This window comes from Coturnix japonica, unplaced genomic scaffold (genome assembly GCF_054131305.1).
Source record: "Coturnix japonica strain WE unplaced genomic scaffold, WE-NBRP24 Scf109, whole genome shotgun sequence".
NCBI lineage: Eukaryota > Metazoa > Chordata > Aves > Galliformes > Phasianidae > Coturnix > Coturnix japonica.
In genome coordinates, this window is record NW_028189012.1 from 156429 (window position 1) to 171519 (window position 15091).

Sequence of the window (15091 nt, forward strand, 5' to 3'; positions counted from 1 at the left end):
GGAGGGTCCCATAATGGGGGGGGTGCCATAATAAGGGGGGTCTCATAATGGGGGGGGGGGTGTCTCATAATTGGGGGGGGTCCCATAATGTGGGGGGGGTCCCATAATGTGAGGGGGGGGGATCCCATAATGGGGGGGGTCTTATAATGGGGTGGGGGGTCTCATAATGGGGGGGGTCCCATAATGTGGGGGAGGGTCCCATAATGGGGGGGGTCCCATAATAAGGGTGGGGTCCCATAATGGGGGGGGGGTCTCATAATAGGGGGGTCCCATAATGTGGGGGGGGGTCTTATAATAGGGGGAAGGGGTCTCATAATGGGGGGGGGGTCTGATAATAGGGGGGGGGGGGTTCTGATAATGGGGGGGGGGTCTTAAAATGGGGGGGGGTCTCACTCACTTCCGGACGGGGATCCGACCCTCAGAGTTGAGCTGCAGCGTCAGCTTCCGGTGTCTGGGGGGGGTTAATTAATGGGGGGGGTTAATTAATGGGGGGGGGGGGGGTAATTAATGGGGGGGTTAATTAATTGGGGGGGGTCTTAATTAAGGGTTGGGTTAATTAGGGGGAGAGTTATGGGGTGTTAGGGGGTTTCTATGTGGTCTCTATGGGGCTACTGGGTCTCTATGGGGTTATGGGGTCTCTATGGGGTATGGGGTCTCTATGGGGTCCCTATGGGGTCTGCCTCTATATAGGGTCTTTATGGGGTCCCTATGGGGTCTCTATGGGGTCTCTATGGGGTCCCTATGGGGTCTCTATGGGGTCCCTATGAAGTCTATCCTTATGGTGTCCCTATGAGGCCTTTATGGGGTCCTTAAGGGATCTGTCCCTATGGGGTCTTTATGGGGTCTGCCCCTATGGTGTCTTTATGGGATCCCTATGGGCTCTGTCCCTATGTGGTCTCTATAGGGTCTGTCCCTAGGGGGCCTGTCCCTATGGGGTCTTTATAGGATCCCTATGAAGCCTATCCCTATGGGGTCTGCCCCTATAGAGTCTTTATGGGATCCCTATGGGGCCTGTCCCTATGGGGTCTGCCCCTATGGGGTCTCTATGGGGTCTGTCCCTATGGGGTCCCTATGTGGTTCTTATGGAGTCCATCCCTATGGGGTCTGCCCCTATGGGGTCTTTATGGAGTCCCTATGGGGTTTCTATGGGGTCTTTATGGGGTCCCTATGGGGTCTGTCTCTATGGGGTCTTTATGGGGTCCCTATGTGGTCCCTATGGAGTCCATCCCTATGGGGTCTGCCCCTATGGGGTCTTTATGGAGTCCCTATGGGGTTTCTATGGGGTCTTTATGGGATCCCTATGGGGTCTGCCTCTATAGGGTCTTTATGGGGTCCCTATGTGGTCCCTATGGAGTCCATCCCTATGGGGTCTGCCCCTATGGGGTCTTTATGGAGTCCCTATGGAGTTTCTATGGGGTCTTTATGGGGTCCCTATGGGGTCTGCCCCTATGGAGTCTTTATGGAGTCCCTATGGGGTTTCTATGGGGTCTTTATGGGATCCCTATGGGGTCTGTCTCTATAGGGTCTTTATGGGGTCCCTATGGAGTCCATCCCTATGGGGTCTGCCCCTATGGGGTCTTTATGGGATCCCTATAGGGTCTGTCCCTATAGGATCTTTATGGGGCCTGCCCCTATAGGGTCTTTATGGGGTCCCTATAGGTTCCCTATGGGGTCTGCCCCTATGGGGTCCCTATGTGGTCCCTATGGAGTCCATCCCTATGGGGTCTGCCCCTATGGGGTCTTTATGGAGTCCCTATGGGGTTTCTATGGGGTCTTTATGGGATCCCTATGGGGTCTGTCCCTATAGGATCTTTATGGGGTCAGTCCCTATAGGTTCCCTATGGGGTCCCTATGTGTCCCGCCCTGCAGTTCCCCTCCTCGCCGCCAGGTGGCGCTCACGCTTTCCGCAGGGCGCTGTTCCTGCAGGCGTTGCGGTGCAGGATGTTGGTGGCCAACTTGAACAGCTCCTCAGCCCAGACCTTAAGGGGGGGGGGACCCCAAAAAGACCCCAAAATCAGACCCAAAATCAGCCAAAATCACCCCAAAATCACACCCATAGGATCCCAAAAACCCCAAAGGACCCCAAATAGACCCTAAATCGCCCCCAAAAGACCCTAAATCGCCCCAAAATCACCCCAAAATCACCCCATAGGACTCCCAACTTGAACAGCTCCTCAGCCCAGACCTGGGGGGGGGACCCCAAAAAGACCCCCAAAATCAGACCCAAAATCACCCCAAATCACCCCAAAATCACCCCCATAGGACCCCAAATCGCCCCCAAGACCCCCATAGGACCCTTATTACCCCCCATAGACCCCCATTATCCCACCATAGACCCCCATTATCCCCCATAGACCCCCATAACCCCCCATAGACCCCCATTACTTCCCATACAACCCCATTATCCCACCATAGGGCCCCTATTACCCCCATAGCCCCCCATTATCCCCCCATTACCTCCCATTACCCCCCCCGGCCCCCCATTATCCCACCATAGACCCTTATTACCCCCCATAATCCCCCCATAGACCCCCATAATCCCCCCATATACCCCCATTATCCCCCCATAGACCCCCATAACCCCCCCTTAGCCCCCCATTATCCCCCCATAGGGCCCCTATTTCCCCCCATAGCCCCCCATTATCCCCCCATAGACCCTTATTACCCCCCATTATCCCCCCATAGACCCCCATTATTACCCCATAGCCCCCCATTACCCCCCATAGACCCCATAACCCCCCATTATCCCCCCATAGCCCCCCATTACCCCCCATAGACCCCCATTATCCCCCCATAGACCCCCTATTTCCCCCCATAACCCCCCATTACCCGCCCATAGCCCCCCATTATCCCCCCATAACCACCTATTATCCCCCATTATCCCCCGATAGGGCCCCTATTTCCCCCTATTATCCCACCATAGGACCCCCATTATCTCCCCATAGACCCCCATTACCCACCCATAGCCCCCCATTATCCCCCATTATCCCACCACAGACCCCCATTATCCACCCCATAGCCCCCCATAAGACCCCTATTTCCCCCCATAGACCCCCATTATCCCTCCATAGACCCCCATTATCCCCCCATAGGGCCCCTATTTCCCCCTATTACCCCCCATAGCCCCCCATTATCCCCCCATAGACTCCCATTACCCCCCACAGGGCCCCTATTTCCCCCTATTACCCCCCATAGCCCCCCATTATCCCCCCATAGACCCCCCATTACCCCCCTATTTCCCCCCACAGAGCCCCATAGCCCCCCATTAACCCCCCATAGACCCCCATTAACCCCCCATAGCCCCCCATTATCCCCCCATAGACCCTTATTACCCCCCATTATCCCCCCATAGACCCCCATTACCCCCCCATAGACCCCCATAGACCCACATTATCCCCCATTATCCCCCCATAGACCCCCATTATCCCCCTATAGGGCCCCTATTTCCCCCCATATCCCACCATAGACCCCCATTATCCCCCTATAGAGCCCCTATTTCCCCCCATAGCCCCCCATTGAAGCCCCCCATATCCCCCCCCCATTTACCGGTGCCACCCCGTCCTGCACGGCCTCGAAGTTGAGGAAGTTGACGTTGACGAGGTCGGGGCCGTGAACGACCGACAGCAACCGGGACGGGGGGGGGAGCGGGGTCAGACCCAGAGCGTCACGGGTACGGGGGTCCTATAGGGGATAGGGTTAATATGGGGTTAATATGGGGTCCTATAGGGTATAGGGGGTTAATATGGGGTCCTATGGGGTCCTATGAGGGTCCTATGGGGTCCTACTGGGGTCCTATGGGGTTCTATGGGGGGATATGGGGTTAATATGGGGTCCTACGGGGATATAGGGGGGATATGGGGTCCTATGGGGATATAGGGTTAATATGGGGTCCTATGGGGTCCTATGGGGTCCTACTGGGGTCCTATGGGGGGATAGGGGGTTAATATGGGGTCCTATGGGGATATAGGGGGGATATGAGGTCCTATGGGGTCCTATGGGGATATAGGGTTAATATGGGGTCCTATGGGGTCCTATGGGGTCCTACTGGGGTCCTATGGGGGGATAGGGGGTTAATATGGGGTCCTATGGGGATATAGGGGGGATATGGGGTTAATATGGGGTCCTATGGGGGGAATAGGGGGGATAAGGGGTTAATATGGGGTCCTACTGGGGTCCTATTGGGGTCCTATGGGGTTCTATGGGGGGACAGGGCGTTAATATGGGGTCCTATAGGAGTCCTATGGGAACATAGATGGGGATAAGGGATTAATACGGGGTACTATAGGGGTCCTATGAGGGGATATTGGGTGATATAGGGTTTATATGGGGTCCTATGGGAGTCCTATGGGGATATAGGGGGGGATAAGGGGTTAATATGGGGTCCTATAGGGGGGTAGGGGGAGATAAGGGTTAATATGGGGTCCTATAGAGGTCCAATGGGGTCCTATGGGGGGATAGGAGGGATAAGGGGTTAATATGGGGTCCTATGGGGGGGACAGGGGGGATAAGGGGTTAATATGGGGTCCTACTGGGGTCCTATGGGGATATAGGGGGGATATGGGGTTAATATGGGGTCCTATGGGGATATAGGGGGGATATGGGGTTAATATGGGGTCCTATAGGGTATAGGGTTAATATGGGGTCCTATAGGGGTCCTATGGGGTTCTATGGGGGGACAGGGGGTTAATATGGGGTCCTATGGGGATATAGGGGGGATATGGGGTCCTATGGGGTCCTATGGGGATATAGGGTTAATATGGGGTCCTATGGGGTCCTATGGGGATATAGGGTTAATATGGGGTCCTATGGGGTCCTATGGGGTCCTACTGGGGTCCTACTGGGGGGATAGGGGGTTAATATGGGGTCCTATGGGGATATAGGGGGGATATGGGGTTAATATGGGGTCCTATGGGGATATAGGGTTAATATGGGGTCCTATGGGGTCCTACTGGGGTCCTATGGGGTTCTATGGGGGGATAGGGGGTTAATATGGGGTCCTATGGGGTCCTATGGGGTTCTATGGGGGGATAGGGGGTTAATATGGGGTCCTATGGGGATATAGGGGGGATATGGGGTTAATATGGGGTCCTATGGGGATATAGGGTTGATATGGGGTTAATATGGGGTTAATATGGGGATATAGGGGGGATATGGAGTTAATATGGGGTCCTATGGGGATATAGGGGGGATATGGGGTTAATATGGGGTTAATATGGGGTCCTATGGGGATATAGGGGGGATAGGGGGTTAATATGGGGTCCTATGGGGTGATATAGGGTTAATATGGGTTCCTATAGGGCGATATGGGGTTATTATGGGGTCCTATGGGGCGATATGGGGTTATTATGGGGTCCTATGGGGCGATATGGGGTTATTATGGGGTCCTATGGGGTGATATGGGGTTATTATGGGGTCCTATGGGGCGATATGGGGTTATTATGGGGTCCTATGGGGCGATATGGGGTTATTATGGGGTCCTATGGGGCGGTATGGGGTTATTATGGGGTCCTATGGGGCGATATGGGGTTATTATGGGGTCCTATGGGGCGATATGGGGTTAATATGGGGTCCTATGGGGCGATATGGGGTTAATATGGGGTCCTATGGGGCGGTATGGGGTTATTATGGGGTCCTATGGGGTGATATGGGGTTATTATGGGGTCCTATGGGGTGATATGGGGTTATTATGGGGTCCTATGGGGCGATATGGGGTTACTATGGGGTTCTATGGGGCGGTATGGGGTTATTATGGGGTGTATCCCCCATCCCATAATACTCTCACCCTGGGCAGTGCCGCGTATTTCCCCGTCCTGGTGTCTCTGATCATACAAACGTCCAACAGCTCCACGTCCTATAGGGGGCGGTTATGGGGCAGTTATGGGGTGGGATATGGGGTCAGTTATGGGGTGGGATATGGGGTCAGTTATGGGGTGGGTTATGGGGTGGGTTATGGGGTTTATAGGGGGCAGGTTATGGGGTGGGATATAGGGTGGGTTATGGGGCGGGTTATGGGGTGGGTTATGGGTTCAGGTTATGGGGTGGGTTATGGGGTTTATAGGGGGCAGGTTATGGGTCAGGTTATGGGGTGGGTTATGGGGTCAGGTTATGGGGTAGGTTATGGGGTGGGTTATGAGGTGGGATATGAGGTTTATAGGGGGCAGGTTATGGGGTGGGTTATGGGGTGGGTTATGGGGCAGGTTATGGGTCAGGTTATGGGGTTTATAGGGGGCAGGTTATGGGGTCAGGTTATGGGGCAGGTTATGGGGCAGGTTATGGGGTGGGATATGGGGTGGGATATGGGGTCAGGTTATGGGGTCAGGTTATGGGGTGGGTTATGGGGTCAGGTTATGGGGTTTATAGGGGGCAGGTTATGGGGTGGGTTATGGGTCAGGTTATGGGGTGGGTTATGGGGTCAGTTATGGGGCAGGTTATGGGGCGGGTTATGGGGTCAGGTTATGGGGTGGGATATGGGGTGGGTTATGGGGCGGGTTATGGGGTGGGTTATGGGGTCAGTTATGGGGCGGGTTATGGGGCGGGTTATGGGGTTTATAGGGGTCAGGTTATGGGGCAGGTTATGGGGTGGGTTATGGGGTCAGGTTATGGGTCAGGTTATGGGGTGGGATATGGGGTCAGGTTATGGGTCAGGTTATGGGTCGGGTTATGGGGTGGGTTATGGGGTGGGTTATGGGGTGGGTTATGGGGCGGGTTATGGGGTGGGTTATGGGGTCAGGTTATGGGGTGGGATATGGGGTGGGATATGGGGTTTATAGGGGGCAGGTTATGGGGTGGGTTATGGGGCAGGTTATGGGGTGGGTTATGGGGTCAGGTTATGGGGTGGGTTATGGGGTGGGTTATGGGGTGGGTTATGGGGTTTATAGGGGGCAGGTTATGGGGTGGGATATGGGGCGGGTTATGGGGTGGGTTATGGGGTCAGGTTATGGGGTCAGGTTATGGGGTTTATAGGGGGCAGGTTATGGGATCAGGTTATGGGGTGGGTTATGGGGTTTATAGGGGGCAGGTTATGGGGTGGGTTATGGGGCAGGTTATGGGGTGGGTTATGGGGTGGGCTATGGGGCGGGTTATGGGTCAGGTTATGGGGTGGGTTATGGGGTCAGGTTATGGGGTCAGGTTATGGGGTCAGGTTATGGGGCAGGTTATGGGGTGGGTTATGGGTCAGGTTATGGGGTGGGTTATGGGGTGGGTTATGGGGTGGGTTATGGGGTGGGTTATGGGGTTTATAGGGGGCAGGTTATGGGGTGGGTTATGGGGTCAGTTATGGGGTGGGATATGGGGTGGGTTATGGGGTGGGTTATGGGGTTTATAGGGGGCAGGTTATGGGGTGGGTTATGGGGTCAGGTTATGGGGTCAGGTTATGGGGTCAGGTTATGGGGTCAGGTTATGGGGTCAGGTTATGGGGTGGGTTATGGGGTGGGTTATGGGTCAGGTTATGGGGTGGGATATGGGGTCAGGTTATGGGGTCAGGTTATGGGGTGGGTTATGGGGTGGGTTATGGGGTCAGGTTATGGGGTCAGGTTATGGGGTCAGGTTATGGGGTGGGTTATGGGGTCAGGTTATGGGGCAGGTTATGGGTCAGGTTATGGGTCAGGTTATGGGGTGGGTTATGGGGTGGGTTATGGGGTGGGTTATGGGGTTTATAGGGGGCAGGTTATGGGGCGGGTTATGGGTCAGGTTATGGGGTCAGGTTATGGGGCAGGTTATGGGTCAGGTTATGGGGCAGGTTATGGGGCAGGATTTGGGGTCTCACCATATTGGGGCCGTTCCAATAGAGGTAAAATCCGTCCTCGTCCACACGGAGCGTCACCAGGGTGCGGGTGGGGGGGTCCTATAGGGACCCCAAATCCATCACATGGACCCATAGGGACCCCAAACCCCATAGAGACCCATAGAGACCCCATAGGGACCCCATAGAGACCCCATAGGGACCCCAGAACACCATAGAGACCCCATAGAGAACCCATAGGGACCCCAAACCCCATAGAGACCCCATAGAGACCCCAAAACCCCATAGAGACCCCATAGGGACCCCAGAACACCATAGAGACCCCATAGAGAACCCATAGGGACCCCAAACCCCATAGAGACCCCATAGAGACCCCAAAACCCCATAGAGACCCCATAGGGACCCCAAACCCCATAGAGACCCCAAAACCCCATAGAGACCCCAAAACCCCATAGGGACCCCAAAACCCCATAGGAACTCCATAGAGACCCCAAACCCCATAGAGACCCCATAGAGACCCCAAAACCCATAGAGACCCCATAGAGACCCATAGAGACCCCATAGAGTCCCATAGAGACCCATAGAGACCCCAAACCCCATAAAGACCCCATAGAGACCCCATAAAGACCCCAAAACCCCATAGAGACCCCATAGAGACCCCATAGAGACCCCAGAACCCCATAGAGACCCCATAGAGAACCCCAAAGCCCATAGAGACCCCATAGAGACCCCACAGATACCCCATAACCCCATAGAGACCCCATAGGGACCCCAAAACCCCATAGAGACCCCATAGGGGCCCCATAGAGACCCCAAAACCCCATAGAGACCCCATAGAGACCCCAGAACCCCATAGAGACCCCATAGAGACCCCAAAACCCCAAAGGGACCCCAAACCCCATAGAGACCCCATAGAGACCCCATAACCCCATCGAGACCCCATAGAGACCCCAAAACCCCATAGAGACCCCATAGAGACCCATAGAGACCCCATAGAGTCCCATAGAGACCCATAGAGACCCCAAACCCCATAAAGACCCCATAGAGACCCCATAGAGACCCCAAAGCCCATAGAGACCCCATAGAGACCCCAAACCCCATAGAGACCCCATAGGGACCCCAAACCCCATAGAGACCCATAGAGACCCCATAGAGACCCATAGAGACCCCATAGAGTCCCATAGAGACCCCATAGAGACCCCAAACCCCATAAAGAAACATTTAATGGGTTCCCCCCCCCCCCCCCGGCCCTAAAAACAAGGCACAGAAACAGGATTTTGGGTCACCTCCCCCCCTTCATTTTATATGGCAGAAATTGGGGCAAAAAAGGCCAATTTGGGGCCATTTAGGTCCATTTAATGCCATTTTGGGGCCATTTAAGGCCATTTTGGGGCCATTTAAGTCTATTTAAGTTCATTTTGGGTCCATTTGGGTCCATTTAGGTCAATTTTGGGTCCATTTAAGGCCATTTTGGGTCAATTTAAGGCCATTTAGGTCCATTTAAGTCCATTTTTGGGTCAATTTAGGGTCATTTTGGGGCCATTAAAGTCCATTTTGGGTCCATTTAAGGCCATTTTGGGTCCATTTAAGGCCATTTTGGGTCCATTTCAGGCCATTTTGGGTCAATTTAAGGTCAATTTTGGGTCCATTTCAGGCCATTTTGGGTCCATTTAAGGCCATTTAGTTCCATTTTGGGTCAATTTAAGGCCATTTTGGGTCCATTTAAGTCCATTTTGGGTCAATTTAGGTCCATTTTGGCTCCATTTAAGGCCATTTTGGGTCCATTTAAGGCCATTTTGGGGCCATTTGGGTCCATTTAAGTCCATTTTGGGTCCATTTAAGGCCATTTTGGGTCAATTTAAGGCCATTTAGGTCCATTTAAGTCCATTTTTGGGTCAATTTAGGGTCATTTTGGGGCCATTTAAGTCCATTTTGGGTCCATTTAAGTCCATTTTGGGTCCATTTCAGTCCATTTAAGGCCATTTAGTTCCATTTTGGGTCAATTTAAGGCCATTTTGGGTCCATTTCAGGCCATTTTGGGTCCATTTAGGTCCATTTCAGGCCATTTTGGGTCCAATTTGGATCCATTTAATGCCATTTTGGGTCCATTTCGGTCCATTTTGGGTCCATTTATGTCCTCTTTGGGTCCATTTAAGGCCATTTTTGGTCAATTTTGGGTCCATTTAAGGCCATTTTGGGTCCATTTAAGTCCATTTTGGGTCAATTTAAGGCCATTTTGGGTCCATTTAAGTCCATTTTGGGTCAATTTAAGGCCATTTTGGGTCCATTTAAGGCCATTTTGGGTCCATTTAAGGCCATTTAGTTCCATTTAAGTCTATTTAAGTCCATTTTGGGTCCATTTGGGTCCATTTAAGGCCATTTTGGGGCCATTTAAGGCCATTTAGTTCCATTTTGGGTCCATTTGAGGCCATTTTGGGGCCATTCGGGTCCATTTAAGTCCATTTTGGGGCCATTTAGGTCCATTTTGGGTCCATTTAGGCCCATTTTGGGTCCATTTAAGGCCATTTTAGGTCCATTTAAGTCCATTTTAGTCCATTTTGGGTCCATTTAAGTCCATTTTTGGTCCATTTTGGGTCGATTTCAGTCCATTTCAGGCCCGTGTCCTCCCCCCCCCCCCCCGCTCCCTTCTCACCTCTTCCCACCGGATGAACTTGCTGCCCTGAACCAACATGGCGGGGACCTGAGGCGGCTCCAACGGGAGCGGAACCGGGACCGGCCGCGGCGCCGCCATGTTGGAATCGGGGTGAGGCCGGGCCCTATGGGGGAGTGGGCGGGGCTACAGAGAAAGCGGCGACGCGATTGGTGGATTGGTAGCAAAAGGGGCGGGGTCTAGGGGCGAGGCGAGCGCTGATTGGTGGAAAGGCGGAAATGGGCGGGGGCGGCAGGAACGTGCGCATGCGCGGTGGGAGAAGTAGGCGTGGCTTGCTACGGAAACGGGCGTGGCTTCGCGGGAAGGGGGCGTGGCTTCGTAAGAAAGGGGGCGTGGCCTCATTGAACCCGGAAGTGTGGGGAGTCCCATAGATTTCAATGGAGGGATTTGAATTGGGAGGGGGGGCGGGATGGGCGCCATGTCCATGAATGGGGGGGGGGCTCATATGGGAGGGGGAGGGGTCTGAGGCCATCTGGGGCCATTTGGGGTCATTTGAGGCCATTTTGGGGACATTTGAGGCCATTTCGGGGTCACTTGAGGCCATTTGAGGCCTATTGGGGTTCTATGGGGTGCTATGGAGCCTCTATGGGGTGCTATGGGGGCTCTATGGGGTGCTATCAGGCTCAATGGGGTGCTATGGGGACACTGGGGTGCTACTGAGGTTCTTTGGGGTACTATGGGGGCTCTATGGGGTATTATAGGGCACTGTGGGGGCTCTATGGGGAACTATGGGGGCTCTATGGGTGCTATGGGGCCTCTATGGAGTGCTATGGGGGCTCTATGGGGTGCTACCAGGCTCTATGGGGTATTATGGGGCACTGTGGGGGCTCTATGGGGTGTTATGGGGGCTCTATGGGGCACTATGGGGGCTCTATGGGTGCTATGGGTGTTCTATGGTGGTATTATGGGGCACTATGGGGACTCTATGGGGTGCTATGGAGCCTCTATGGGGTGCTATGGGGGCTCTATGGGGTGCTATGGGTACTCTATGGGGTATTACGGGGCACTATGGGGGCTCTATGGGGTGTCTATGGTGTGTTATGGGGATGCTATAGGGCTCTATGGGGTGCTTTGGAGTGCTATGGTGCTCTATGGGGTGTTATGGGGGTTCTATGGGGCTCTATGGGGTGCTATGGGGTGTCTATGGTGTGCTATGGAGTGCTATGGTGCTCTATGGGGTGTTATGGGGGTTCTATGGGGCTCTATGGGGTGCTATGGGTACTCTATGGGGTCTCTATGGGGTCTCTATGGGGCGCTATGGGGCTCAATGGGTGCCCACATTGTCTCCATTCCCAATGAATGTCATTAACGACGCCTTGGGTTCCCATTCCCGGTTTATCAATGAATAAATTCCTCGTTTATTAATGAATGAATGAATTCCTGGCTTATCAATGAATGATCAGATCCATCACGGCCCAATTGGGGCCGTTTCCCATCAATTCATTAATGAACGAGCTCCGCCATCACTGCAGACCTCCCGGGGTCCCCTCTCTATGGTTCCCATCTCATCTCTATGGTCCTCCTCTCTACGGTTCCCATCTCTATGGTTCCCATCTCTATGGTTCCCATCTCTATGGTTCCCATCTCTATGGTTCCCCTCTCTATGGTTCCCCTCTCTATGGTTCCCATCTCTATGGTCCTCCTCTCTATGGTCCTCCTCAATCTGGTTCCCATCTCTATGGTTCTCTATGGCTCCTCAATCCAGTTCAACTCTATGGTTGGCGGCCATGTTGACTCCTCAATCTGGTTCCCATCTCTATGGTTCCCCCCTCATCTCTCTGGCTCCTCTCTATGGTTCCCATCTCTCTATGGTTCCAGGCTCCCTGTTTCCCCTCCCCCTGTCTCCCACCCCCCCTCCGCCATCTTGTTGCTCATCTCTTCAGCCTCGGCGGCCATTTCCCTCAATGGGGCAGCCCCCATTTCCCGGACCCAGGCCAACAAGAAGCAGCATTTCCTCCTGGCCCGGCCCATCCCCTCCCCCCCCCATCTCCCCCCATTTCCCCCCCCCATCTTCCTCCTGCCCCCCTCCATCATCAGCCCCACATGATGCAGCGCCGCCTCCACGTCCTCAGTGGGTCGGAACCGACTGCGGCCCCTCATCAACTCGGCCACGGCCCGAACGGTCCCAACATCCCCCAATGGACACTGAGGGTACCCATAGGATTTAACGCAACGCCGGGCGTCCAATATGGCTTCCACGGTAGAACAAAATGGCCGCCGGGAACGTAAAGAGGAAGAGACGGCCATGATGGCGGCCGGGACATCCGGGAGGAGGGAGTCGTCCCCGTTATGGAGGCTGAGGGCGAAGGCGTAACCATAGAGAAGGTTGGGCAGCTGGAAACGGAGCAATGGGGACGGGGGGGGGGAGGGGAAGGAGCTGAGGGGGGGCACAAAAAGGGGAGGGGGCGGCATCGGGCCCGGGATGCCCAATGGGAACGAGTCGGGGTCAACGGGGGATACATTGGGTTCAATGGGGGTCCCATTATCATCAGCAACCCCATTGCCTTCGGGGACCCCATTGTCATCAGGGACCCCATTGCCATCATCATTGGGGACCCCATTGTCTTTAAGGACCCCATTGTCTTTGGGGACCCCATTGTCTTCATTGGGGACCCCACTGTCTTCATTGGGAGCCCCATTGTCTTTAAGGACCCCATTGTCTTTGGGGACCCCATTGTCTTTAAGGACCCCATTGTCTTCATTGGGGACCCCATTGTCTTCATTGGGGACCCCACTGTCTTCATTGGGAGCCCCATTGTCATCAGGGACCCCATTGTCTTTAAGGACCCCATTGTCTTTAAGGACCCCATTGTCTTTGGGGACCCCATTGTCATCATCATTGGGGACCCTGCAGTCCTTCTCCTTCTTCCTGTTGGCCACATTGACTTCACTCTTGGCGGCCATGTTGGCTCCCTCCCCATTGGCGGCCATGTTGGCTTTGCTCTTGGCCGCCATGTTGGCTTTGCCCCCATTGGCGGCCATGTTGGCTTCTCTCTTGGCAGCCATGTTGGCTTTGCTCTTGGCGGCCATGTTGTCCATCCTCCCATTGGCGGCCATGTTGGTTGTGCTCTTGTTGACCATGTTGCCTTCTCTATTGGCGGCCATGTTGACTTCGCTCTTGGCGGCCATGTTGGCTCCCCCCCCATTGGCGGCCATGTTGGTTCCCCTTTCCCCCCCCCACCACCACGGCCTCCATTGCGGCAGGAACCGGAAGGCCTCCCCGCTCCTCAACATCCGCCGGAAGTCGGCCCTCTGCTCCTCGCTCAGCCGCCTCCACAGCCCTTCCGGTCCTCCCACTTCCGGTCCCTCCACTTCCTGTCCTCCCACTTCCAGTCCTCCCCCCCCAACATGGCCGACCACCCTCAGTGCTTTCCCCATCCGGGCCCGTTCCGACGGTTCCGGTTTCGGTTCGGAGCGCAGTTCCCTCATCACCTGCTCCCGGTAGAAGGCCTCTGCGCATGCTCCGTGTCCCCGGTAGCAGTTGAGTGAGCAGAGGCGGCGGTTACAGCGGGGACACGTGTACGGAGCAACGGAGGCCGCGCAGTGATCGCAGGCGGCCGCCATCTTGGCTCCTTTGCGCCGAGACTTCCGCTTCCGGTTTCCACTGGGTCCCCGTTCCGGCCTCTTCCGGTTGCTCCGGCTTCTTCCGGTTTCGCTCGGCTATTTCCGGAAACGCTCGGCTCTTTCCGGCCCCACTCGGCTCTTTCCGGTCTTTCTCGGCTCTTTCCGGCCCCTCTCGTTTCTCCCCTCCCACCCCCGCCCACTTCGGCTCTTTCCGGAAGCGCTCGGCTCCCTCCCCTCCCCCCGTTCGGCTCTTTCCGCCCCCGCTCGGCAATTTCCGCCCCCTCACGGCTCTTCCCCTTTAATTAACAGCAGCTCGGAGCCTCTAATTAACGTCTGCGGCCGCCCCGCCTCTAATTAAGGCTCATTAACGCCCCCGTCGGACGCTGAAGGAGATGGGGACTCATTAAATGCAGGTTTCGGTCTTCCTAGCGCTCAGATGGAGGCAACAGACAGCCAAAAAGCCCCAAAATGGCCCCAAAAGCCCCAAAATGGCCCCAGAAAGCCCCAAAATGACCCTAAAAACCTCAAAACGGCCCCAAAAAAACCCAAAATGGCCCCAAAAACCCCAAAACGGCCTCAAAAAAACCCAAAATTACTCCAAAAACCTGAAAACGGCCTCAAAAAACCCAAAATTACTCCAAAAACCTGAAAACGGCCTCAAAAAACCCCAAAATGACCCCAAAAACCCCAAAATAGCCTCAAAAAAACCCCAAATGGCCCCAAAAAACTCCAAAATGGCCCCACAACCCCCCAAACTGCCCCAAAAACCCCAAAATGGCCCCAAAAAAACCCAAAATGGCCCCAAATTGAGATGTTTGAGACCCCAAATCTGGGCTTCGGGCCCCAAAAATGGGCATTTGGCCCTAAAAAATGGGGCAGTTTGACCCCAAATGGACCTATAAGACCCCAAATGGGGCTTTAAGACCCCAAAATGGGCTGTTTTACCCCAAAATGGGGCATTAAGAACCCAAAATGGGACTGTAAGACCCCAAAATTAGGCTTTGAGACCCCAAAACGGGGCTGTTTTACCCCAAAATGGGGCAGTTTGACCCCAAAATGGGGCTGTTTGTCCCGAAATGGGTCTTTAAGACCCCAAAAAGGGGCTTTAAGACCCC

The 15091-nt window shown here is 54.5% G+C and overlaps 2 protein-coding genes across 8 annotated transcripts in view; both read right to left on the reverse strand.

Annotated features, from left to right (window-relative positions):
- PLCB3 (phospholipase C beta 3) overlaps positions 1-10507 on the reverse strand; it is a 48248-nt gene extending 37741 nt beyond the window's left edge. For all 7 annotated transcript variants that reach the window (XR_014941762.1, XM_085535158.1, XM_085535157.1 and 4 more), the window contains exons 1-6: positions 10395-10507; positions 7766-7843; positions 5783-5851; positions 3547-3681; positions 1900-1979; positions 398-451 (exon numbers count right to left, since the gene is read on the reverse strand). Coding sequence is in view for 4 of the 7 variants with exons in the window: in XM_085535156.1 (XP_085391282.1) it covers positions 398-451; positions 1900-1979; positions 3547-3681; positions 5783-5851; positions 7766-7843; positions 10395-10493 (515 nt within the window). In the remaining 3 variants the exon portion in view is untranslated. The remainder of the gene's footprint in view (positions 1-397; positions 452-1899; positions 1980-3546; positions 3682-5782; positions 5852-7765; positions 7844-10394) is intronic.
- A 1232-nt stretch (positions 10508-11739) lies between these two features.
- On the reverse strand, positions 11740-14129 carry ZNHIT2 (zinc finger HIT-type containing 2). The gene has a single exon (XM_015850513.3). The coding sequence runs from the start codon at positions 13974-13976 to the stop codon at positions 12219-12221; it is 1758 nt and encodes a 585-aa protein (XP_015705999.2). The 5' UTR covers positions 13977-14129; the 3' UTR covers positions 11740-12218.
- Positions 14130-15091: the final 962 nt, after the last annotated feature.